This window comes from Pan troglodytes, chromosome 23 (genome assembly GCF_028858775.2).
Source record: "Pan troglodytes isolate AG18354 chromosome 23, NHGRI_mPanTro3-v2.0_pri, whole genome shotgun sequence".
In the NCBI taxonomy this organism is placed as follows: Eukaryota; Metazoa; Chordata; class Mammalia; order Primates; family Hominidae; genus Pan; species Pan troglodytes.
Genome location: NC_086016.1, coordinates 31486403 through 31511426, shown reverse-complemented (window position 1 = coordinate 31511426; position 25024 = coordinate 31486403). Strand labels below are relative to the sequence as shown.

The following is a 25024-nucleotide window of genomic DNA, read 5'->3' as shown; positions in this document are numbered from 1 at the left end:
GTGTCCCCCAGGCTGGAGTGTAGTGGTGTCATGGCTCACGGCAACCTCGATCTCTGGGCTCAAACGATTCTTCAGCCTCAGCCTCCAGAGTAGCTGGCACAACAGGCACATGCCACCACATCCGGCTAATTAAAAAAAATTATTTTGTAGAAACGAGGTCTCACTATGTTACCCAGGCTGATCTCAAACTCCTGAGCTCAAGTAATCCTCAGCCTCTTTTTTTTTTTTTTTTTTTTGAGATGGAGTCTTGGCTCTGTTGCCAGGCTGGAGTGCAGTGGCGCCATCTTGCCTCACTGCAACCTCCACCTCCCGGATTCAAGCAATTCCCCTGCCTCAGCCTCCCGAGTAGCTGGGATTACAGGCACGCGCCACTATGCCCGGCTAATTTTTTGTATTTTAATAGAGACAAGGTTTCACTATGTTGGCCAGGATGGTCTTGATCTTCTGACCTCGTGATCCGCCTGCCTCGGACTCCCAAAGTGCTGGGATTACAGGCATGAGCCACTGTGCTGGCCAATCCTCAGCATTTTAAAGTGCTGGGATTACAGGTATGAGCGACTGCACCCGGCCTACAAGTTTCCATCTTGTTAATTCCTGTCCTAACAGTCATCCCTCACTGTTGCCTGGCCCACCTGAGGCCAGGCGCCTGAAGCTTCCCTCAGCCAACAGCATAGGATGTCTTACGTGCCTCCCTCTGGTTCTTTTGGAAGTTAGATACTGGGAATTGTCCCCTGCCAGGGTAGGGAGGGATCACTCATGCTTGCCTCCTTTCCTTAGGGGAGATCTTCGAGCTGAAGGCAGAGCTCAACAGTGACAAGAAGGAGAAGAAGAAGGAGGCAGTGAAGAAAGTGATTGCATCGATGACCGTGGGCAAAGATGTCAGGTGTGCAGGAGTAGGCCTGGTGGCAGCTAGAAGCTGGCTGACAGGGGAGGGTTTATAGCTTGGGTCCACTTCAGTCTCTCCTTTAGGGTGTCTAGGGACCCATGTCTCCCCTCATACAGCTCCCTTCATAAAACTTTCTTCCCAATAGAAGGTTTTGTTTACACAGGAATCACGAGCCCAGACACTGACAGGTCAGGTGGTGATGGAGTGAGTTAACTGGAGTAGGTGGGAAAGGCAGCAGGCGATGGAGTGGGTGTGGCATGAACCCTCTCAGAAACTCCAGAGGATCAGTACTGGCTGGGGAAGAGGACCCAGTGTGCCCAGGTCTTCTGGTTTTTAAAAAGAATGGGAAATCTGGGCCAGGCGCGGTGGCTCACGCCTGTAATCCTAGCACTTGGGGAGGCCCAGGCGGGCGGATCTCGAGGTCAGGAGTTCGACACCAGCCTGGCCAATATGGTGATATCCTGTCTCTACTAAAAATACAAAAATTAGCCGGGCATGGTGGCGCATGCCTGTAATCTCAGCTACTCGGGAGGCTGAGGCAGGAGAATTGCTTGAACCTGGGAGACAGAGGGTGCATTCAGCTGAGATTGTGCCACTGCAGTCCAGCCCAGGTGACAGAGCGAGACTCAGTCTCAGAAAAAAAAAAAAAAAAAAAGAAGACGAAGAAGAATGGGAAATCTGAATTTTTCATTTTAAATCTCCCTGTCTTAAGTGGCCAGATGATATTAAACAAACACTGTGTGGTGCAAGTAAAACACACGTGCAGATTGGATTTCTCTAATTTGTCACCGGTGTGCAGCCTCTGTCGCACCTGATGGCTAAAGCCGGTTGTGTGTAGAGTGGCTGCTGCACCTTGGCTCATGCTTCCCCTGTGGGAGCGCCCAGTGACCCAGCTTGTCTTCCCATCTTTAAAAACCCATTCGAGGCCAGATGCGGTGGCTCACACCTGTAATCCTAGCACTTTGGGAGGCCGAGGCGGGTGGATCACGAGGTCAGGAGTTCAAGACCAGCCTGGCCAACATGGTGAAACCCCGTCTCTACTAAAAATACAAAAATTAGCCAAGCGTGGTGGTGGGCACCTGTAATCCCAGCTACTTGGGAGGCTGAGGCAGAGAATTGCTGGAACCTGGGAGGCAGAGGCTGCAGTGAGCCAAGATCACGCCACTGCACTCCAGCCTGGGCAACAGAGCAAGACTCCGTCTCAAAAAAAAAAACATTCAAGGTCTGCCTTCCCTGTGTTTCCTTCCCTGATCACCCCAGCCCACTACCTCAAACTCAAAGCATTTGCTGTCTGTTCCCATCACCCAGCTCTAAATGGAAACTGTTCTCTTGTTATGTGTACTTGTGTTTACCTGCTCACCAGATTGTAAAATCTCAAAGGCAGAGACTGGATTTTGAAACAGCTTGATATTTGCACAGTATTTGAGAGTCTGCACAGAACATTTTGAGATTTGTTTTCTCAGTAGTTCCTTACAATTCCCATATTGTAGGTAATGACAGTTTTACTGCCAAAGAAATAAAAACATAAAGTGACTGCCTAAGAGTCACATGGTTTATGGCAGAACTAGGACTCAAGCCCAGTTCTTCTGAAATCCAAATCCAGGCCGCTTTCACCCATGCCCTTGTGGTGCCCAGCCCTGTGCCTCATAACCCGGGTGCTGAGGTGGAGCAGCTCCCATCCAGGTCCCAAGATAGGCTCCCACTGCTCCAGACGTCCCCATGGATCACCCCCCAAGCAAAGGACCTCCTGCCAGCAGCTCTGGGAAGGGGCTCTGCAGAGAGCCCTTTGGAAGCCAGAGCAGAAAGGAAACAGGTACCTGCTGGACAACTGGGCCTCCTTCCAAGTCAGATTCCTTCCAGGACAAAGCTGCTCTCCTTCACCCAGCACACCACTGTCACCTCCTCACAGAGGAGAAACATCTTTGTTCTTCCATCTCAAAAGAGCTGGCTTTGCTGATATGATAAGCCCCAAAGAGCGAGTCGGCCTCATCAGCAGTTTTTCCTCCTCCCTCCTCCCCATTCTTCCTGGTGCATCATCTTCCAAGGTGACACATACATTTTGGCTTTGGCAGGACTCGTGCCTGTTGGGGATCAGGAAGTTCACTTTGACCTCCTAAGTCTCTATGTTGACACGTCCTTGACTGTAAATACATAAGAATTGAGAGGGGATATGATGATTTCAGAGATAGAAAATTGATCTCTAACCAAATTTCACATCTTAAGAAGGCCTGTGACTCTGGGACCACTGGTACCATGTTGAGAAGGGTTCCACCCAGTGGTCATGAGCACGGACCTTGTTCTCAGACCTGGCTCCTCCAGGCAGGTTATTTGACATTTATGAACCTCAGTATTCTGTGAAATGGGGATCATCCCCTGACTTCTAAGGGCAGTTAAATGCGATCAAGCATGTAAAGCTCTTAGCACCAAGCCTGGTGTATGGTGTGTGCTCCATGAATGCTGTGCTGGTTCTTACTGGGTGCCAGAGCTTGTGGAGAAAGCAGCATGAGCCATCCTGCTTCCCTGCGACCCTCCAGAACCAGCAGCCTAATGTAAGGGGCCACATTAAGTATCAGAGAGGGAGAAAGGATCATTTTCATTTACTCAGCATCTCCCAGATATCAAGGACCAGATACCTAAGTATGTTGTCTCATTCAGTTATCATAAAGGCCCTGTGAAGTGAGTTTCTGTTGCGTCTTTCTTGGAAGTTAGGAAATTGAGACTCAGGGCGAGGGGGCAGGTGACAAAGGAATTTCTCCAATGTCATATAGGTAGCAAGAGGCAGTGGTGGGTTTGATGGGCTCCAGAACTCATGTTTGAACTATGTGAAAAGAATCAAGGACTTCCCTGCTTTTAAAATTACCCTTTGGGATTCCCTTTCTATCAATAGGTGTTGATTGTTAACAGCAGACCTGAAACCCTCCCTTTTACCAGGAAGTCCAGTGTGTCTCTCCTTTCTCTCCTACACACTGTCCTCTCACCCCCTAGTTAGCAGCCTGAAAATCTTCCTCTTCCTTTGTTCAGCCTTTCCCATGCTGACACCATTTTGACCTTCCAGTGCCCTCTTCCCCGATGTCGTCAACTGCATGCAGACGGACAACCTGGAGCTGAAGAAGCTGGTATACCTCTACTTGATGAATTACGCCAAGAGTCAGCCTGACATGGCCATTATGGCCGTCAACACCTTTGTGAAGGTGAGCAGACGCTTGGTGGGCGTGGGGACATTGGGTGCTTAAGGCTCTGTCTCCCCTCAGTCTCTTTGGGGCGGGGCCCTGTGGCACTGGATGGAGTCCAGACCTTCAGACTGCCCGCGCCCGCCCAGCCTGCAGGCCTCTTCCTCCAGCAGAGGGCTCCCACTCTCCAGAAAATCAGATGCTAAGGACCCTGCGTAACTCATCCTGTGTGAGGTCCTGCCAGGCCTGTTGATCCTGTCACTGCCCTGATTGGACCCTGCCCTGCATGCTTTGCCAGGGCAGGAATCAGCAGGTGCCCGAGAGCTTCTCTGTTCCCCTTACAGACTGCTGCTTTCTCCATTTTCTGTCCTTCAGATTAAATTGTCAGCTCTGTGCACCTATATTTTAATTTTATTTTCTCCTAATGTTCAGTACCTCTGAATTTGTATACCTTTAGAACCTTAGCTCCCCTGAGTCCTGTCCGTGCTCGGATATGGGGAAATGAGGCTTCTGTGGCCCAGTGGAAAGACCGAGGGCTGTGATGCTAGGTGGATGTGGGTTTGAATCACGGCTCTGCTCTGTGGCTTCAGATGAGCTCCTAGCCTTTCTGAGAGCCTCAGTTTCATCATCTATAAAATGGGACCTGTATTGTATTTCTACTGTGAGGATCAGAGGAGACGGTGTGCAGAGCTGGCATGGGTGCTGGTTATATAGCATTTACTTTTGCTGCTGTTGGCTGTAGTTGGTGAAGATCCACAGCAGCCATCTGATGTCGCTCAGCCTAGCAGGGCTCAGAGCTGCAGGCCAGGGAGAATATGAAGCCACAGATGGCTCATCCCACCCCTGCCCTGGCCGATGGCTGGTTTCCCCCAGGACTGTGAGGACCCCAACCCCCTCATCCGAGCCCTGGCAGTGCGGACCATGGGCTGCATCCGCGTTGACAAGATCACAGAGTACCTGTGCGAGCCACTCCGGAAGTGCCTGAAGGACGAGGATCCATATGTGCGCAAGACAGCAGCTGTGTGCGTGGCCAAGCTCCACGACATCAACGCCCAGCTGGTGGAGGACCAGGGCTTCCTGGACACCCTTAAAGACCTCATCTCCGACTCTAACCCCATGGTAAGCCACTGCCACCCACCGTGCCACCTCCACCACCTCCTGGGTTGCTTGGGAAGACATTGGCTTGACTCTTCACCAGGCAGTCCTGAGTACCTAGAAGTCGGAGCCTGGCTAGGGGTGCCAGTTGTTCTTGTGCCTTTTGGTGGTTCAGGCACCCTCTCTGGAGGGAGCTAGACCTGGATTCCCTTCTCCTCACCCTCTGACTAGCTGCGCAACCTGGGGCAAGCTGCCTAGGCTCTCTTTTCTTCATCAGTGAGATGGATCTCATTCTACATGGCTGGCAGGAGTGCTGTGAAGGTGACGTGCCTGGGATGGCCTGGTAACGGTGCACCATCAATACTAGTGCCCTCCTTCCCCTTCTAGTCACTGTTATTGTTGCTGTCTTCTCACCAAGCCAATATGCTGCATGTGTGGTGCTTTTCCCTTCCCCCATCTTTGCTGGGTTGTAGAGGGTCACCCTTGAAGTAGCATAGCCTGGAAGACAGGACATCAGGATGTAGCTGGATGTGGAACTCCACAGTCCCCTTACCCACAATGGTGGCAGCAGTTTGGAGGGCAGTTTGGCAGGGCCTGTTTAAAATGAATGCACAAACCCAGCCATTCCCCACTCTGAGCAGAAACACTGAGCAACTGCCATACACAGTACTGAGCGGCCAGTACAGGGATGGGTACTGGAGCACTGGATGGTTCACAGAGAAAAGTTGGAAACAATGCAGAACACCCTTAAAAACAGCTGCCTGGGCCGGGTGCAGTGGCTCACGCCTGTAATCCCAGCACTTTGGGAGGCTGAGGTGGGTGGATTACGAGGTCAGGAGATTGAGACCATCCTGGCCAACATGGTGAAACCCCATCTCTACTCAAAACACAAAAATTAGCCGGGTGTGGTGGCATGTGCCTGTAATCCCAGCTACTCAGGAGGTTGAAGCAGGAGAATCACTTGTACCCAGGGAGTCGGAGGTTGCAGTGAGCTAAGACTGCGCCACTATACTCCAGCCTGGCGACAGAGCTAGACTCCGTCTCAAAAAAAAAAAAAAAAAAATCAAAAAAAAACAGCTGCCTGAGGCCACGCGCAGTGGCTCATACAGGATTACATGCCTGTAATCCCAGCACTTTGGGAGGCTGAGGCGGGTGGATCACCTGAGGTCAGGAATTCAAGACCAGCCTGGCCAACATAGTGAAACCCTGTCTCTACTAAAAATATAAAAATTAGCTGGGCATGGTGGTGCGTGCCTGTAATCTCAGCTACCTGGGAGGCTGAGGCAGGAGGATTGCTTGAGCCCGGGAGGCAGAGGTTGCAGTAAGCCAAGATTGCACCACTGCACTCCAGACTGGGCAACACAGTGAGACTCAATCTCAAAAACAACAAAAACAGGCTATGTGCAGTGGCTCACGCCTGTAATCCTAGCACTTTGGGAGGTTGAGGTGGGAGGATCACCTGAGGTCAGGAGTCTGAGACTAGCCTGGCCAACATGGCGAAACCCCATCTCTACTAAAAATACAAAAATCAGCTGAGTGTGGTGGTGCATGCCTGTAATCAGTCCCAGCTACTCGGGAGGCTGAGGCATGAGAATCACTTGAACCCAAGAGGTGGAGGTTGCAGTGAGCTGAGATCACACCACTGCACTGCAACCTGGGCGACAGAGCACAACTCCATCTCAAAAAAAAAAAACAAAAAACAAAAAAAAAACACCTTTCTAGTGGAAATGGATTGAGGGCCTGGAGCTTCACCTGGCAAGCCCCCATCCACTCCCAGTAGCCTCGAGGAGCTCTGCAGGAATCCCCTAGCTCTGAGAAGCACAGCTGACAAGCATTGAAGTGAGCTGCTGTTGCTGGTAGACAGGCGCTGCTGTGTTAGGAAGCTGGGAATGCTTTCTGTGGCTAAGCACTTGGAGCTAGGTCTTTCTTGTTTTTCTAAATGGCGGGCACACTTGTTTTGTTCCAGTTTGCAGAGGAGTAAGCAGGGTGAGTGCTTGGAGTGGGTCTCGTTGCAGCTGCAGACCCTGCCCATTGGGTCATATTCCTTTCAGGATATTTGACCTCTGACCAGCCAGCATCATTAACGCACTGCCCCCTGGCCTGTGAGCAGCACCCCCAGCCTCTGCCCCTCCCACCCTCTCAACCAGGTGGTGGCCAATGCAGTGGCAGCGCTCTCAGAAATTGCCGAGTCTCACCCCAGCAGCAACCTGCTCGATCTGAACCCACAGTCCATCAACAAGCTGCTGACAGCCCTCAATGAGTGCACCGAGTGGGGCCAGATCTTCATCCTGGACTGCCTCGCCAACTATATGCCCAAGGACGACCGCGAGGCCCAGAGGTGAGCGGGCTGCCCATTGCTTGCCAGCCCAGCTTGAGGACCCTGGTCCTCAGGGGCTCCAACCAGGCACTGGGCCTTGGGCCTTAGTGGGCCCCTTTCTAGTGCTTTGCCCCATAACCCACCCTCAGACACACCTAAAGGGAGGCCTGCCTGCTTCCCACCTCTCCAGAGCCAGGTAGACAGGAGAGTTGCCTTGGGCAGCTATGGGCACACGCATGGCCTGGCCTTGGAGCGCGCAGAAGCCCAGGGCACCTCTTTTGAGTTCAATAGGTGGGTAGCGCCAGAGCCACTGCTCATTGAATTCTCACTGGGTGTCTGGGGCTCTGCCGGGTGCTTTCCACACTTTAGAGTCTTTAATGCAACTTTCATCATCATCCCCCACTTTCCAGATGAGGGAGCTCCAGCTTAGAGAGGTGGAGGGAATAGTGCAGGTCCCCTGGCTGGGGCTCACCTGACTCATGGTCTTAACCAACAAGATACCCTCCAAGTCGGAGGAAGTGAGGAGTTGCCATCTATACAGTATGTACTACATGCCAGTACTGTGCTTGTTCTTTTTTTTTTTTTTTTGGCAGGGTCTCTGTTCTGCAGGCTGGAGCTGCAGCCCCAACCTGCAGGGCTCAATCAATTCTCCCAGATAGCTGGGACTACAGACATCTGCATGCCAACATGAGCAGCTGATTTTTATATTTTTTATAGAGACAGGTTTTCTCCATGTTGCCCAGACTGGTCTCAAACTCCTGGGATCAAGCAATCCACCCATCTCAGCCTCACCCAGCCTTGTTCTTTACATGCGTTGTGTCAGTTAAGCCCCTAGCAACCCTGTGAAGTAGGCATCATCATCTTGATTCTATAAATGAAGAAACTGAGGCTCAGTGATTTGAACCTGCTGGGGGTTATCAGGCAGCAGAACCAAGATTTAGATCTTTCTCCTACAAAAAACATGTTTGTTTGTTTGTTTGTTTATGACAGGGTCTCGCTCTGTTGCCCAGGCCAGAGTGCAGTGTCACAGTCACAGCTCACTGCAGCCTCAAACTCCTGGGCTCAAAGCAGTCCTCCTGCGTCAGCCTCCCAAGTAGCTGGGACTACAGGCATGCACCACCATACTCAGCTAATGTGTAAAATTATTTTTAGTAGAGAAGGGTCTCATGATTTCGCCCAGGCTGAACATGCTATTTTTTTTTTTTTTTTCGAGGCAGGGTCTCACTCTGTTGCCCAGGCTGGAGTGCAATGGCGCGATCTCGGCTCACTGTAACCTCCACCTCCTGGGTTCAAGCGATTCTCGTGTCTCAGCCTCCCGAGTACCTGGGACTACAGGTGCTTACCACCATGCCCAGCTAATTTTTATATTTTTTGGTAGAGACAAAGTTTTACCATGTTGGCCAGCCTTGTCTCAAACTCCTGACCTCAAGTGATCCACCCACCTCAGCCTCCCAAAGTGCTGGGATTACAGGCGTGAACTATCACGCCTGGCCTGGACATGCTATTTTGGTAACTAAAAACAGAATGTTTCCCCTTGTCTTTCCTGTTTGCCCCATTGGAATGGACGGACCCCAGCATCTGTGAGCGGGTCACCCCCAGGCTCTCCCATGCCAACTCCGCTGTGGTGCTCTCTGCTGTGAAGGTGCTGATGAAGTTCATGGAGATGTTGTCTAAGGACTTGGACTACTACGGCACACTGCTCAAGAAGCTGGCCCCACCCCTGGTCACACTGCTGTCAGCCGAGCCAGAGCTGCAGTATGTGGCCCTGCGCAACATCAATCTCATCGTGCAGAAAAGGTACTGAGGTCACCACACACACGTCCATGCGTACCCCTCGGGGAGCCTCTTCTGCTGGGAATGGGGGCTCTCAAAGGAAACTGACCTGTCACCATGCAGGAAGTCTCAAATAGCTTAACCCAGAATAGCTTAACCAAAGTGGCAGCTTTGCCCCCCTGAGGGATATTTGGTGGTGTCTGGAGATACTTTGGTTTTCACAGCTGAGGGGGGCATGCTACCGGCTTCTAGTGGGCAGAGGCTAGGAGTGCTGGTCAGCATCCTACAGTGCACAGAATAGCCCCTCACAGTAACTGTCCAGCCCGAAATGTCAGCAGTGCTGAGGTTGAGAAGCCCTGGCTTAACCTAACTAGGAAGCAGGCTATGTAAAGACTAGCTTGGTGATTAAACTAGATATTGTCTTCATAGTCCACGAGCTGTCCTGAAATGGGCTGTCAGGTTTTGTGTATCTGTGTGCATTTCTTCGGGGGACAGAGTCTGTAGCTCTAGTCAAACTCTCTGAGGTTGGAACCTTGAGGTCTGGGGGAGGGGTACATCGGACTCACTCCAAATGCTGTGCCGCCCACTTCCCTCCCATGAGAATTGCTGAGCAGTGAGCTGCTGCTCCCAGGGCACGTGGTATGGTAGTGGTGGGTAGGCGAGAGCAGAAAAACCATTGAGCAGTGCTGGATCGGAGGGGTTCATGGCATGATCCCCTTCTTCCTCTGAAGTGGCTCTGAGTGGCAGAGCCCTGCAGCTCTGGGGAGGGGGATTGACCTTGAGTTCTCCTCACAGCTTTTGGTCAAATGGCTCAGTCAGCAGTGGGGACTTGACAGTAGCAACCATTGATCATTCGTGGGGACTTGACAGTAGCAACCATTGATCATTCGTATGTTACAGCAGGCCCTGTGGCTGGGAGTGGGGCTACACAGAGAACTGGGGCCTCATTAGTCATTTTCTCTTGGAAGACAGCACATCCTCCTGGTTGTAGCTTCAGTCTGGGTCTTAGTACTCTCCCGGGGGACCCAGAGATATTGGTCGAATTGGGTTATTAGGGAGGTAAATATGGGAAAGCCTTCTGAGTTCCTAAACCAAGGGATGAAACTAGGGCTTCCTGGTTGCAGTGTGGGTCTTTATACGCCAGTGCCCTTGGGTCACGGATTTAATGCGGCGTAGTGACTAGTAGAGCAGATCAGCATGCAGGATTCCCTGTGCTATATTTAACATGGTAAATCTCTTAAGAATTTGTCCACGTCACTGAGACATGCCCTGCCCTGGTCCTGAGATGTGGCTGGGCAGCTTTTGCCAAGTCCTAATCGCAGAAATATCTTCCTGCTACCCAGCTCGGGGTCTTGCCTCTCCCATGGGGCACGACAAAGGCTCCTTGCTTGGCCAGGACCTCCCTGCAGTGTGCACAGCAGCACAGAGTACCCAGTTTTCTCCTTTCTCTCTGTCCTGTCTTCTCCCTTCCTCACCATCTGTCCTCGTATCTTTTCCTTCCTCCTCTCTGTTCTGGAAGGGCATAGGAGTAGGAGTCAGAGGCAGAGGATTCTCGCCCCACTCTCGTCTTTACTGACATTAGCCATGTGACCTAGTACCAGCCTCTCACCCTCTCTGAAGTTTCCTTGTTCAGGAAAAATGTGGTGGGTGATACTCGCGGAAGGCAGAAGGATGTTGCCTTTGAGGGAGGAACAATGACACATGTGAAAGGGCTCAGCTAGTGACAGCTCCTGCCTAGCGGTGCCTTCTCTGAGGCAGGCATCGATCATGCTGGATGCTTCTCATCTCACTCTCACAGCAGGCCGATTAGGTCAGTGTCCGTGTTGGGGTCCCAAGACCACCCTCACGCTCAGGATTCACTAGCAGTACTCACAGGACTCAGCATATATTTTTTAAATATATATATTTTTTGAGACAGGGTCTCACTCTGTTGCCGAGGCTCATCTTGAACTCCTGGGCTCAAGCAATCCTCCTGCCCCAGCCTCCCAAAGTGCTGGGATGACAGGCGTGAGCTGCTGTGCCCAGCCAGGACTCAGCATATAGCTATACCCACAGCAAAGATCTATCAGCAGCAGAGCAGGGCTGCCCGGCTGGGTCATAGGGGAGAAGGACACAGGTGGAGTCTGGAGGGTTCCATGAGAGGCTTCCTTGTACCTCCTCCTTCCCATGGGGAGTCATACAGAGCACACTCCTCCCCCAACAAAATGCAGCAACATGTATGTAATGTTTCTGCCCAGGAAAGCCTATTTGAGACTCGGCACCCAAGTTTGTTATTGGGGGCACCTACACAAATTCCATATTCCCAGTAGGGAAGCATGTGTTCAGCATAAACTGTATTCTTTGTACAAATGGTCTAGGCACAGTTAAATACCTTTATCATTTAGGGAACAGTGAGAACACTTCAAAATCCAAGTTGCCACGTGCCAGGCCTTCTGAGGCTAGCAGTCCCAGACCTGCAGTAGTAACATGTTTCTGTACAGCGTCATTCCCATTTCATGGGTGAGGAAACAGGCCTGAGGTCACAGGCTGGGACTGGGACTGAGATATGTCTGATTCCCAAGCCCGTCCCATGGGGCCTGCTGCCTCTGGAGAGTGAGTGAGCCGTCTCTCACTGCGCTCCGTCTCCCTTCCGGCGACGTGCTCAGGCACACAGGAGCAGTCACAGCCTTGCTCAGGCCGGTTGCTGGGCCCTCTACCCAGGAGCTTGCAGCCATGGCAGTGACTCTGCCTTCACAGACATCAGGCTCCACCTCAGACCCCAGAAATGTCCCAGCAAATGTGGAGGGCATTTTCTCACAGGGCTTAAGCCTTGTTTTTTGCTCTCTGGGCATCCTGCCCCACCACCAGGCCTGAGATCCTGAAGCATGAGATGAAGGTGTTCTTCGTGAAGTACAACGACCCTATCTACGTGAAGCTGGAGAAGCTGGACATCATGATCCGCCTGGCCTCTCAGGCCAACATCGCCCAGGTCAGCCGCGTGTGATGGTCAGGACACGGGCTCAGTGTGGGACCATTCCACCACCACCAGACTGTAGGCTCTGGCCCAGGTGACCAGTCTCACCATTAACGGTTTATCTCATGAAGAGTGTTTAGCATGGGACATGGGGCTTCGTAAGCAAGTAAAAGAACTGATGTTTTTATTACTAAAGAATGTTTCTCCATGTTATCACCTGTCATCCCTTACAACGTGGTGTTGGATATGTTAGCTAAATCAACCCCAAACAAGGTTGTCCAGGCCTTCTTTCCTTTTCAGGCACCTGCCAGCTCTCTCCCTTGGGCCTTCCACCTGGAGCAGGAGGCAGAATCCCATTCTCCTAGGGAGTCTGTGTATATTCACTGCCCAGGAGTGTTCCAGCAGATTGCCCCATCAGGTCCCCCCAGCCCCATCTTTTCTGTTTGGGCCACAGGTGTTGGCAGAGCTGAAAGAGTACGCAACAGAAGTGGATGTGGACTTTGTACGGAAGGCTGTGCGTGCTATTGGCCGCTGCGCCATCAAGGTGGAGGTGAGGCTCTGGGACTCTGTCCTTGGCTGGAGAAGGGAAAGGGGGCTGAAACCGGGAAACCAGTCTGATTCAAGCAGAATCTGCCAGCTTGCTTGTGGTCTGGGAAGGCCTGAGGCTCATCACTGGAGCCCCCATGGCAAGCATTGTGCAGATCTGGTGGGATTCCTTCTCACTCTATAGTATCCTTTAGGCCTTCGAGTTGCTGCCGATCAAATTAACCCATCATAATCATGGTTCTCCTGCAGCATTTGTTAAGATGCTGGGGCAGCCACAAGTTAATGGACTTAGCATTCACTTCACAGAGCTCTGGGGTAAGGGCCCTGCCTGTTGAACACTTCTTGGCAAATATTGTCATCATTCAGCTGCCCACGTGCCTCTGTGTCCCAGCGTCCCAGGGCCACTCTAGACTCCTGTGTCCTGGCATTTTATCCCCGTCCTTTCTCTGTCTGTGGAGATGTTCCTTGACCACTAAGCCAGATTCTCCTTAAATGGGTCCACTGGTGGCTACAGTGTCCTAGGATAGGTGGTCGCCCCCGACCTATCCCCTTGAGGCGTGCTCACCCTGGAGCCTATGATGCCGTCCTGAGAAATCTCCTTCAGAGCAGGCCGTGAGAGCAGTGTGTGGAAGTAAAGGCAGAAGCAGTCAGAGGTTCTGTGAGTGTTTTTGGACATAGGAGCCCCCTTTCTGAAACAAGTAAAAAGAGAGGTGGGGTTGGACTGCAGCGTAGTCACCTTGCCCTCAGGTCCTGACTTAGAGGAGCTCCAAGGACCCTCCTGGCTCTTAGGAACTCTTCCTCTGGCTTCTCCTCAGTCTCATTCCCCATGTCCCCACCATCCTAGGGCCATGATTTGGTACTGGTTCTCTCCCGTTACCTGGGGAGAGGGTTCTCCTGTTTTCCCACTGTGATGAGGAAGGTGTGCCAGAAGTGATTTGCAGCCCTTGGCCGAGGCGTGGACATCAGAGGCTCTACTGGAAATGGGGTGCGGGGACCTCGCCCACACTCTTCTCTTCCCATGCAGCAATCTGCGGAGCGCTGTGTGAGCACGCTGCTTGACCTTATCCAGACCAAGGTCAACTATGTGGTCCAGGAGGCCATCGTGGTCATCAAGGACATCTTCCGCAAGTACCCCAACAAGTGCGTGCCCGCCCTCCTAGGGAGAGGGCATCTAGCTCTGCCTGGGGACAGGGATGGCGGGGCGGAAAAGGAAGGAGGAATCTCCTCTTCCTTACTTCTTGGCCACAAGCGGCATTCTCAAAAGAAACCCTTTGTTTTTTATTTCGTCCACACTGCCCCTCCTCTGCTCCCCAGGCCAAAATAAGGGCTAACGTGTGACAGATGAAACTCAGATCCCCAGGCCAGGTGTGGTGGCTCATGCCTGTAATCCCAGCGCTTTGGGAGGCCGAGGCGGGTGGATTGCCTGAGATCAGGAGTTCAAGACTAGTCTAGCCAACATAGTGAAACCATGTTTCTACTAAAAATACAAAAAAATTAGCTGGATGTGGTGGCATGTCCCTGTAATCCCAGCTACTTGGGAGGCTGAGGCAGGGGCATTGCTTGAACCAGGGAGGTGGAGGTTGCAGTGAGGTGAGATCACACCACTGCACACCAGCCTGGGCAACAGAGTGAAACTCCATCTCAAAAAAAAAAACAAAACTCAGATCCCCTTTACCTGCCACCTTGGGGTCTTAGGAGGCAGGTCCCCTTCCCTCCTGGCCCCTGTCTGGCTTCCCTGGGTTTCCCGTTCTCCTTGAGGGCTCCCATACCAACTGTGCCCTGGTCTCCCAGGTATGAGAGTGTGATTGCCACACTGTGTGAGAATCTGGACTCCCTGGATGAGCCTGAGGCCCGGGCTGCCATGATCTGGATTGTGGGCGAGTACGCGGAACGGATCGACAACGCAGATGAGCTGCTGGAGAGCTTCCTCGAGGGCTTCCATGACGAGAGCACACAGGTGAGCCAGCGAGCTGGCCAGGGTGTGAGTCATGACTGGCAGCTCAGCCCCGCTGTGGCCCATACTGCCATGAAACCCTCCCTTCCTATTACCTCGTAAACAGCCCTGACAGACAGATGAGTGATGTGCGTGTAATGGACACCGCCCCTTTTCCTCCTCACTGCAGTACAGTCGAGTCGGGGACACATGAGAGTCTGTGGTGGTGTGCGTGGAAGGCAGGCAAAAGTTCTTCATTTTGTTTTAATTCCATAGTCATATTTTAGTAGGAAATACATTGACTTGGTTTAAAATTGATACAAAAGCATATATAGTGAAAAGTTTCCCTCTCATCACTTTGTAGGACACAAATTCTCCTCCCAGAAGTCACCACTTTTTTGATTTCTTAGGAAACTTCAGGAGATCATTTAGGAATACACCAGTAGACCCACAGATACACACACATGCACCCATCCTTCCTATACACACATACACACACATATACAACCAATTCTTATTTTTCATGGTGCTTCTGTTCCATAGTCATGGCAGACACTGAATTAGCAAGTACTGAACCATAGCTCCTAGGAGAAATATAGAGTTCAGTTTCTGTGAGCATCTAGACCCAATGTTTTTGTCAATTGATCAGTTAATAACCTTTTTAAATGTGTGTTTCTGTTTAAAAACACCTTAGTTAATATATATTGTCAATTCATTGACATTGAACTCATGGCCATGGATACTGTAATTCATGCCTTAGCGAAGCTTATCAAGGACATGTTTTCTCTGAGGCACATCACAGCCTTCTGTGCTTGGGGACACTAGGCAAGCACTTCAGTGCTAGGGAGCATTTTAAACAAGGAAATCAACAAAAAGCTCAAAAATGTGAAAAACATGGCACTAAATAGGTGGTGGAAAGGATGCTTGTTTACAGGATGAGAGCTGAAACATGAGTGTTGCCTTATTTGACCTCAGCTGTGAATGTGTGTGTCAGGCAACTGAAAGCTTTCACGTTTCTGCACGTATTTGCAAATGACTGCAAAGGCACCATGAGTCTTGATTTGGGGGCTACAAGTAAATTTTAGCAAGTAGGCAGATTCACAAACATGGATTGCTCAAGTAGTGAGAATCAACTGTATCTACACTGCCCTCTCATTTATTTTTAAACACTGCTGTAGCAATCTCTGTAAATTCAAATTGTTTAGCACCTTGCCTTTTTCTGTTACCAATACCTGCAAAGACCGTGCTCTCATTCATTTATGCCTTATTTAACCAGCCTCTCCTGGTGGGTATTTAGGTGTCCAGTCTTGTGCTCATTGAAACAGTACTGCCGAGAATAACCTGTGTAATGCACATCTGCACGCATAGCTGGAGGATACATTCATAGGAGCAGGATGCTTAGAGAAAAGAGCATGTGAGTTTGAGATTTGGGTAGCCGTTGCCAGATTCCTGTTGTGGAGGTTGTGCTGGTTTAGACTCCTATCTCAGATGCTGGGATTGCCCTCTCCTTACTTCTGCTTTGTTTTTGCCAGTCCAGTAGCTACCAGGGGTACCTCACTGTAGTTCTGTTTGCATTTCTGTTACGAATGAGGCTGAATGTCTGCCTTGTCATTTGTATTCCCTTTTCTCAGTTAACTGGGAACTGTCTGTTAGTCTGTTCGTGAGCACAGAAATTTTTGCTGCCCAGCTGGGGTTGTGTAACCCCGTGGGTCCAAGTGTGGGACTTAGAATGAGAGATCCCAGAGTCCATACCCCTCCTCTGCCCCTTCCTGGCTCAGTAACTTTATGCTTAGCCCTTTAACTCTCTGAGCCTCAGTTTCTTCATTTGTAAAATGAGAATCATTAGATCTTCCCTTATCCTCTTGCTACGAAAGTTAAATTAGGGTGCTTTGTGTAATGTCCTTGACACATGGCCAGCCCATAATAAACACTCGTTCATGGTAGTGTTGGTTTGGGCCAAATTGGTTTCAAAAGCAAACTAGTCCAGGCCAAAAAGGAGACCAACTGGTTCCGGTAGCTGGCAAGTGTGGGTAGCATGCTCTCTTCTGGGACTCCTGGCTGAGGGTGCTTGGATGGTGGCATTGAGCTATCTTCTGCCATGGATAGGCTCCCAAGAGTGGGAGCTGTAAGGAGTCAACAGTTCCAGGCTATGTCCTTATGGCACAATAACTCCCATGGGAAGAGTTTTTCCCCTCCCCTCAGTAGTTCCAGCAAAAGTCCCAGGACCTATTTGCATTATCCTGAGCCAGGCACTGTGACTCTGGTTGGCGAGGTCTCTCAGGCACCGATCCCAGTTTGTGTGGACTGAAAGGGACAGAAAGAAGGGCGAGGCTCTGAAGGAAAGCCAGTGTTTCTGTTCCCAGAAGACAGAATAGATGCTGGGTGAGCAAAAACAACAGATGTCCATCTCAGAATCACAGTACTAATTCCCACCGTCACCCCCCCCCCCACTGCCACCTGCCTCCAGACTGCCTTTGCTTGCAATACCAGCCTCTTCCCTCTGTCTCAGAAGCAAAGCTTGCCTATGCTGGGTTCTGCTCCTGCAGTCAAGTCCTGCCTGGGATCACTGCAAGGATGTCCTGTAGCGCAGGGATCCCCAACCCCCGGGCCACCATGGCCTGTAAGGAACGGGGCTGCACAGCGGGAGGTGAGCGGCGGGCAAGCAAGCATTACTGCCTCAGCTCCGCCTCCTGTCAGATCAGCGGCGGCATTAGATTCTCATAGGAGCGCAAACTCTATTATGAACTGCACATGAGAGGGATCTAGGTTGTGCGTTCCTTATGAGAACCTAACGCCTGATCTGAGGTGGAGCAGTTTCATCCCGAAACCATCCCCCAACCCGCATCCCCTATCTGTGGAAAAATTGTCTTCCACAAAACTGGTCCCTGGTGCCACAAAGGCTGGGAACCGCTGCTGTAGGGGTGTGCTTCTGCCCCTATAATAGGGTCAGTCTTTTGCAGCTAAGCCTGCTAAAAAGCTAGAATGAGAGAAGCTGGACAGGGAGAGGTAAGCCAAGAGTCTGGTGGTGTGAACAGAAACAGAGCTCTGAAGTTTGAGATCCAAGCTCCTCCTCCCTGTTGTGTGGCCTGGAGCACAGTTACTTGAACTCACCAAACCCATTTCCTTGTCTCTAGTGCAGTTATTGCAAAGACTGCTGGGCATTGTTTGTAAAGTAGGGGTGTGATGTAATTCAGTAGCCTGTTCACTTTGCATCTTTGGTTCACAGCACAGTTCAAAGCTCTTTTAAGAATACTTGTTAGGGCCAGGCACAGTGGCTTACACCTGTAATCCTAGCATTTTGGGAGGCCAAGGCAGGCAGATCACTTGAGGTCAGGAGTTTGAGACCAGACTGACCAACATAATGAAACCCCGTCTCTACTAAAAATACAAAAATTAGCCAGGCATGGTGGTGTGCGTCTGTAATCCCAGCCACTCAGGAGGCTGAGGCAGGAGAATCGCTTGAACACGGGAGGCGGAGGTTGCGGTGAGCCGAGATCGCACAACTGCACTCCAGCCTGGGCAACAGACCAAGACTCCATCTCAGAAAAAAGAAACAAAACAAAACTTGTTAACTGGGTGCAGCGGCTCACGCCTGTAACCCCAGCACTTTGGGAGGCCGAGGCAGGAGGATCTTTTGAGTCCAGGAGTTCGAGACCAACCTGGGCAACATAGTGAGACCTCATCTCTATAAAAAAAAAAAATTAGCTGGGTGTGGTGGCACACACCTGTAGTCCCAGCTACTTGGGAGGCCTAGGTGGGAGGATTGCTTGAGCCTGGGAAGTTGAGGCTGCGGTGAGCCAAGATCACACCACTGCACTCCAGCCTGGGCAGCAGACCGAGACTCCATCTCAGAAAAAAGAAAAAAAACAAAACAAAACTTGTTAACTGGGTGCAGCAGCTCACGCCTGTAACCCAGCACTTTGGGAGGCCGAGGCAGGAGGATCTTTTGAGTCCAGGAGTTCGAGACCAACCTGGGCAACATAGTGAGACCTCGTCTCTATAAAAAAAAAAATTAGCTGGGTGTGGTGGCACACACCTGTAGTCCCAGCTACTTGGGAGGCCTAGGTGGGAGGATTGCTTGAGCCCGGGAAGTTGAGGCTGCAGTGAGCCAAGATCACACCACTGCACTCCAGCCTGGGCAACAGAGCGAGACCTTGTCTCAAAAAAAAAGAATACTTGTTTAGTGCTTGACGATTTGGAGTTTTTTGTTTGTTTGTTTTAGTGGCGAAATCTCACTATGTTTTGCCCAGGCTAGCCTTGAACTCCTGGGCTCAAAGGATTCTGAATAGCTAGGACTATGGGCCTGCACCACTGCACCGGGCTTGACAATTATGGAACTCATTTTATATTGTCTTGTTGAATCTTCTCATCCTTGGCTCCTAGGCCTCTCTAGCCATGGACAGCAGACTTAAAAAGTCTTGGTCAGCAGCTGGGCTCACGCCTGTAATCCCAGTACTTTGGGAGGCCGAGGTGGGTGGATCACTTTAGGTCAGGAGTCCGAGACCAGCCTGGCCAACATGGTGAAACCCATCTAAAAATACAAAAATTAGCCAGGTGTGATGGTGTGTGCCTGTAATCCTAGCTGCTCGGGAGGCTGAGGCAGGAAAATCACTTGAACCCAGGAGGCGGAGGTTGCAGTGAGATGAGATCATCCCACTGCACTCCAGCTTGGGCAGGAGAGTGAGACTGCATCTCAAAAAAAAAAAAAAAAAAAAAAAAAAATCTTGGCCAGGGTGGTATATCAGCCCAGCGTCTGGCCCTGTCCTGCCATCCCATCCTGTCTGGATGGCAGGGGCAATGGCATTATTGCAGAAGGCTGCCCTAAATATGCAGGCTAACGGCCTGAGTGTGTTGAGCGTGTTGAGAGGAACTGGAACGGATTGTTGAGCCAGGGCCCTGGGCACCTGGCCAGACCTCCCTCTGGCAATACAGCCTGAGGCATACCTGACTGGAACCACAGCAGATCTGACAGTGATGAATAATTCCAGGCATCCGGCTGACTGGACTGGGAAGAACTCTTTCAAGAGTCCCTGTGTGATGGTAGTGGTGATAATGACTGTGATGATGATAGCTGTTCTGTAGTGAGCAGAATACACAATGCTTCTTTACTTTTTTTTTTTTTTTTGAGACAAAGTCTCGCCCTTGTCTCCCATGCTGGAGTGCAATGGCGAGACCTCGGCTCACTGCAACCTCTGCCTCCCGGGTTCAAGCAATTGTCCTGCCTCAGCCTCCCGAGTAGCTGGGATTACAGGTGCCTGCCGCCAGGCCCAGCTAATTTTTGTATTTTTAGTAAAGACAGGGTTTCACCATGTTGGCCAAGCTGGTCTCGAACTCCTGACCTCAGGTGATCCACCCACCGAGGCCTCCCAAAGTTCTGGGATTACAGGTGTGAGCCATCACGCCTGGCCACTTCTTTACATTTGTGGTTTCATCAACTCTCCATTAACGCTGTGAGGTGTAATGACTGTTTTATACATTAGGAAACTGACTCAGAGAAGCTAAATGACTTGCCGAGGGTCTGTCAGCTGAGAAGTGATAGAACTGGAGTTCACATAAGGTGTGATCTGACTCCAGCTCCAAGCAAGCTGCCATAAGTTGCTGTTTTTAAAGCTCACAAGAATCCCTGAAGTAGGCCACACCTCTCCTTTACAGATGGGGGTAAACGGCTTCCCATTGGCTGCCCAGGCAGGGCTAGAGTCTGGAAGCCAGATGCTGGGCTGCCTCCTGCCTTGGAAACAGCCAGCCTAGTGCTCATCTGCTGCTGGCCCCAATGTAACCAAATTGCAGACTCTGGTTCACCCCAGAATTGGAGGACCACATGCCCTCCATTCTGCCTGCCGCTGTCAGCCTTCCCTGCACAAGTGCCCTCCTGCTGGGCAGGTGCCAGAGATGCCGTCAGCACGGCTGCTGCTGGGCTTCCTGCACTGCCACTCCTGCCCTCCTGCTGCAGACCTGTCCCTGGCACAGCCCATGGGCTCCCACTGCCCCTGACTCCGGGAGCATCAGGCTGCCCCCTTGTCCTAGGACTAGCAAAAATGAGACCGTGACTAAGGAAGGATTATGTGCAGAGACTTGTTCTCGCATAGATGTTTCTTCAGTCAGCAAGTATTTCTTAAGTGCCTGCTATACACCAGGCACTAGATTGGGCAGTAATTAGTGACACGACAGTAAGCAAGACAGACATCACTCCAGCCCACAGGGGGCTCACTGCACAGGATAGCCAGCAACTGGTGGCGCTGTGACGGGGTGGAAGAGGCTGCAGAAGCATGGGGGGTCTGGAGGTGGGGTTGGCATGAGATCTGAAGGGTGAGGAGGTGTTGGCCAGGATGAGGGCAGCTTTGGGTATGTCCAGGCGTGTGGCAAGGGCCGGTGGAGGGCCACCAGGAATAGTTCCAACCCTCTGGTAGAAGCACAGGTCCTTGACGGCAGGCTCTGTGGGCCCTGCTGCCCCAGTCCCCTGGGCCTCCATGGGACTGTCGCCACTTGTTGACAGATGGTCCTGATAAGAAGCACTCCAGCCACACATGTGAGCTTCTCATAGTTCTGTGAATTCTAGAGCTCCAACAGGTTTCTAAAACCCTAGGGCTGGGCAGCGGCCCCTGGCCTACTTGGGTTTGCCAAATAGTCCAGTATTCAGCTCCTTCCTGAGTGAGTGATGCCGAGGTCTGGCTGCTCAGCGGCACCAACACCTGTGGCAGCCCTTTGCCTGTGTGCCGTGACAGCCCCAAACCTAGAATAGCTATGCTTGGCTTCCAGGGACTTCGAACACCCTATTCCTCTTCAAGCCTTTTTGTTCTCCCTCTATCCCCATGTGAGGCCCACACTTCCTCCTCGTCACCGCTGTTCCCTGCAGGTCCAGCTGCAGCTGCTGACAGCCATTGTGAAACTCTTTCTAAAGAAGCCAACAGAGACCCAGGAGCTGGTGCAGCAGGTCCTCAGTTTGGCCACTCAGGTGGGTACCCCAACCTCCCCGCTGTGCCCAGCATAGCCCTCACTCAAGCAGGGGAACTTTTGTCCCAGGAACTAGACCTGGAAGCCAGGCCCGCTCCTAAGACAGGTATCTTGTGGGTGGGACTGGCTTCCAGCCCCAGAGTTACCCAAGCTCCCTGCCTTCAGGGCGCTTAGAACACAAAGTGCAGTGAGGTCAAGTAGTGAAGTTGAGACAAACTAGACAGAGGAGGAGGGCCCATGGAAACCTGAGGGTGTGTGTTGGGGGCAGGAAGGGCAGGCCACAGAGGGCGGTTGGGAGTAGAGACAGGCATGGCCAGGCTGGAGTAGAGTACCATGGGGAATGAGCCCAGGGCCAGGGCATGGCCCTGTAGGTGGTATAGGGGCAGGCTCATGGGAGCACTCAGGACTGCTGTCCCCATTGGCCACCCCTGTGCCGCACCTGGCTCATGGCTGCAGGAAGGTCTCCTCCCTTCTCACCTGGCTACTCTGAGTTTCATGGGCTTCTCCTCACCCCCACAAGGACTCAGATAACCCAGACCTGCGGGACCGTGGCTACATCTACTGGCGCCTGCTGTCCACGGACCCGGTGGCAGCCAAGGAGGTGGTGTTGGCTGAGAAGCCACTCATCTCTGAAGAGACGGACCTCATCGAGCCCACACTGTTAGACGAGCTTATCTGCTACATCGGCACGCTGGCTTCCGTCTACCATAAGCCTCCCAGTGCCTTTGTGGAGGGGGGCCGGGGCGTCGTGCACAAGAGCCTGCCACCTCGCACGGCCTCGTGAGTGAGACTGGCCAGTCGGCCTGCGCCTCCACACTCTGCTTCCCCAGTTTAGCAGCACAGGCACTCAGGCCTGGCGTGTTGTCCCCCAGCAAGACCTGAGTCTGAGGAAAACTGACAACCTTTTATCAGCTATTTATTGTACACAAGGTATTTGCTAGATGACCTCATTCCAGCCTAACGACAGTGCTGAGAGCAGATGTCCCCATTCTTCAGGTGGGAACAAGAGACAAGGAGAGCTTGAGGGACTGGTCCAGGATCTCACAGCTAGCAGAGCTGGGACTCAGACCAGTTCTGTCTCATTCCAGATCCCTGTCTGCGCCTCCTCCTCTGTTGTTCCCAGGTGGTTGGTGTGGCCTGGTGGCACTGTCCTAGGGCACTGGCATCCAGTTTTCTTCTTAGCATGGGCTGAGGGCTAGAAGCAGGCGGCCCTCTCCCTTCACTCATCCTCACGGAGGACCTGAAAGATGGACCTGCTGTGGGAATGGGAATGGGGAAGAAGTGGGGCCGTGTGGACAGCCCTGTCGGGGACAGTGAGGAGACTCAGTGCCTGTCCTGGGGGACAGCTCTGCCTGGAGGCTGGGGTCTCTTTGACCTTCCTGAGACATCCTGATGCCTCCACCCTACTTCTGTGTCCCGGCAGGAGTGAGAGCGCAGAGAGCCCTGAGACAGCCCCTACTGGAGCACCTCCTGGGGAGCAGCCAGATGTCATCCCCGCCCAGGGCGACCTGCTGGGTGACCTCCTCAACCTGGACCTCGGCCCCCCAGTGAGCGGCCCACCCCTGGCCACCTCCTCGGTGCAGATGGGAGCTGTGGACCTTCTTGGCGGTGGCCTTGACAGCCTGGTATGTTGTGGGCCCCCTCTGGATGATGTTGATAATGATCCTGAGAGGAGCAGTCACTGAATGCCCCTCCATGCCAGGCACCAGCTGAGTGCCTCAGGTACATTATATAGAGTCTTTACCATTTACCCTTGGAGGTGATTGTGTAGCTCCCTACTTATGATGAGAAAACCAAGGTTTAGAGAGGCCAGGCAGCCTTCCCTCCGAGGTCGCACAGCCCCTGAGAGGCAGACAGGATTCCACTCCCTTGTTGAACCTTCGAGTCCCAGGAGACCCTGGGCAGGGAGGCACATCCTAGCCCTTGCCCTGATCCTGGCATCACAGTCACCTTTGCCCTGTAAGGCTAGGGTGTTCCTGGCTTTGAGGAATCAGACTTGTGTCCACTTACCCTTATGCAGCACCAGCTGGGAATAGCAGCCCATCCAGGCCTATTTGAGAGGGCATGGGAGGCCGGGGAGAGAGGGGAGTGGGAAGACAGTAGGGAGGGGAGTGGTGAGACTGACTTGGGTATCTCCCTGGGGCTTCCTCAGGCAACTGGCAGGACCATGTGTGGGGGCGCCTAAACCTCTTCATTTGGTTGTGCTCGGCTCAGGTCCGCACGGTGGCAGCACGGGGGCAGGACACTGGTGATCAGTGCTGCTAGGGTGAGGCAGGAAGGGCTGTGGTGCAGGACGGGTGTTGGGGTAAAGGTGTGGGGTAGTGCCTTTCATAGAGACAGGGTCTGGGCCTCTCGCCAGACCTCACACCACACTCCTCTCGGATGGCGCTACCGTTGACTAATCTCCCTCTTTCCCTTCTCTCTCTTGTTTCTCTGTCTTCCTTCCTGGCTTTTTCTCTCTGCATGTGGCTGCCTGTTCTCTTCACCTGCCTGCTTCTGCTTGGAGATGGGGGATGAGCCTGAAGGGGTATGGTTCAACCCTTGCGTCACCAAGCCTTCATCCTTGCTCCTCCCGAAAGCGCTGGCCCAGCATCCCAAGGGGCAGGGGCGGGTGATGTCACAGCAGCCCCCACCTGCTGAGCCCCTGCCTTGGTCCAGCATCCTGGCAGCCTCTGTCTTGACCACCTGGCATCCGGCTGCCACTGGGCCCCATAGCCATGGATTCTTGCCCAGTCCTCACCACCCCATGACACGTCGCCTTGTCATCCCGGGGATTGCCAGCCCTCAGTCCCACAACCCTTCTCTGATGTCCTGGAGGGAGAGCACCCATCTGCGTAGCATGTCTCCACCCAGCCGTGTGTCTTGGGACCTCTTATCCATAGGCTGAGCATCAATTTGGGAGTGTCCCCAGCCCTTTCCCAGAGGTTACTCCTAAGGCTCAAGGCTTGCAGGGCACGGGAGGGCTCAGCCTCTCTTCTCCACCCACCTCTCTCTGTCTTGTTTCTGTAATTTAGAGTTGATATGGAGGCTGTCCTGCCCCCCGCCCCCAGTGTCTTCTAAAGAGCCAGGTGGCTCTACTCATTCCCAGACCCTGATGTCTTTGCCTCTTGACGCCCACCTCTGACTCTTTCCCTCCCTTTCCAGATTGGGGGCACCAACTTCGTGGCACCTCCAACAGCAGCAGTACCAGCCAATCTTGGAGCACCCATCGGCAGTGGCCTGAGTGACCTCTTTGACCTGACCAGTGGCGTGGGCACCCTGTCAGGATCATATGTGGCCCCCAAAGCAGTAAGTCACTTGTCTTCTGTCTTGGCAGGAGCAGAGAGAAGTTATGGAGACTGGCATGTGGGCTCCTTTAAATGGCCTCGGCTGTGGAATTGGCTCAGGCCAGCAGTGATGA

At 52.4% G+C, this 25024-nt stretch overlaps 1 protein-coding gene across 12 annotated transcripts in view; it reads left to right on the top strand.

The window, feature by feature from the left end:
• The window catches only part of AP1B1 (adaptor related protein complex 1 subunit beta 1), a 60941-nt gene that overhangs the window by 24893 nt on the left and 11024 nt on the right, over positions 1 to 25024 (top strand). For 3 of the 12 annotated variants that reach the window (XM_054675659.2, XM_063807650.1, XM_016938912.3), the window contains 14 exons: positions 778 to 883; positions 3942 to 4077; positions 4930 to 5175; positions 7299 to 7489; positions 9044 to 9265; positions 12089 to 12209; positions 12649 to 12744; positions 13765 to 13880; positions 14532 to 14697; positions 21527 to 21625; positions 22145 to 22404; positions 23048 to 23249; positions 24131 to 24151; positions 24769 to 24912. In XM_054675659.2, coding sequence (XP_054531634.1) covers positions 778 to 883; positions 3942 to 4077; positions 4930 to 5175; positions 7299 to 7489; positions 9044 to 9265; positions 12089 to 12209; positions 12649 to 12744; positions 13765 to 13880; positions 14532 to 14697; positions 21527 to 21625; positions 22145 to 22404; positions 23048 to 23249; positions 24131 to 24151; positions 24769 to 24912 — 2126 coding nt within the window. The remainder of the gene's footprint in view (positions 1 to 777; positions 884 to 3941; positions 4078 to 4929; positions 5176 to 7298; positions 7490 to 9043; positions 9266 to 12088; positions 12210 to 12648; positions 12745 to 13764; positions 13881 to 14531; positions 14698 to 21526; positions 21626 to 22144; positions 22405 to 23047; positions 23250 to 24130; positions 24152 to 24768; positions 24913 to 25024) is intronic. The other 9 variants (XM_016938918.3, XM_063807651.1, XM_054675658.2 and 6 more) reach the window with 5 other exon arrangements.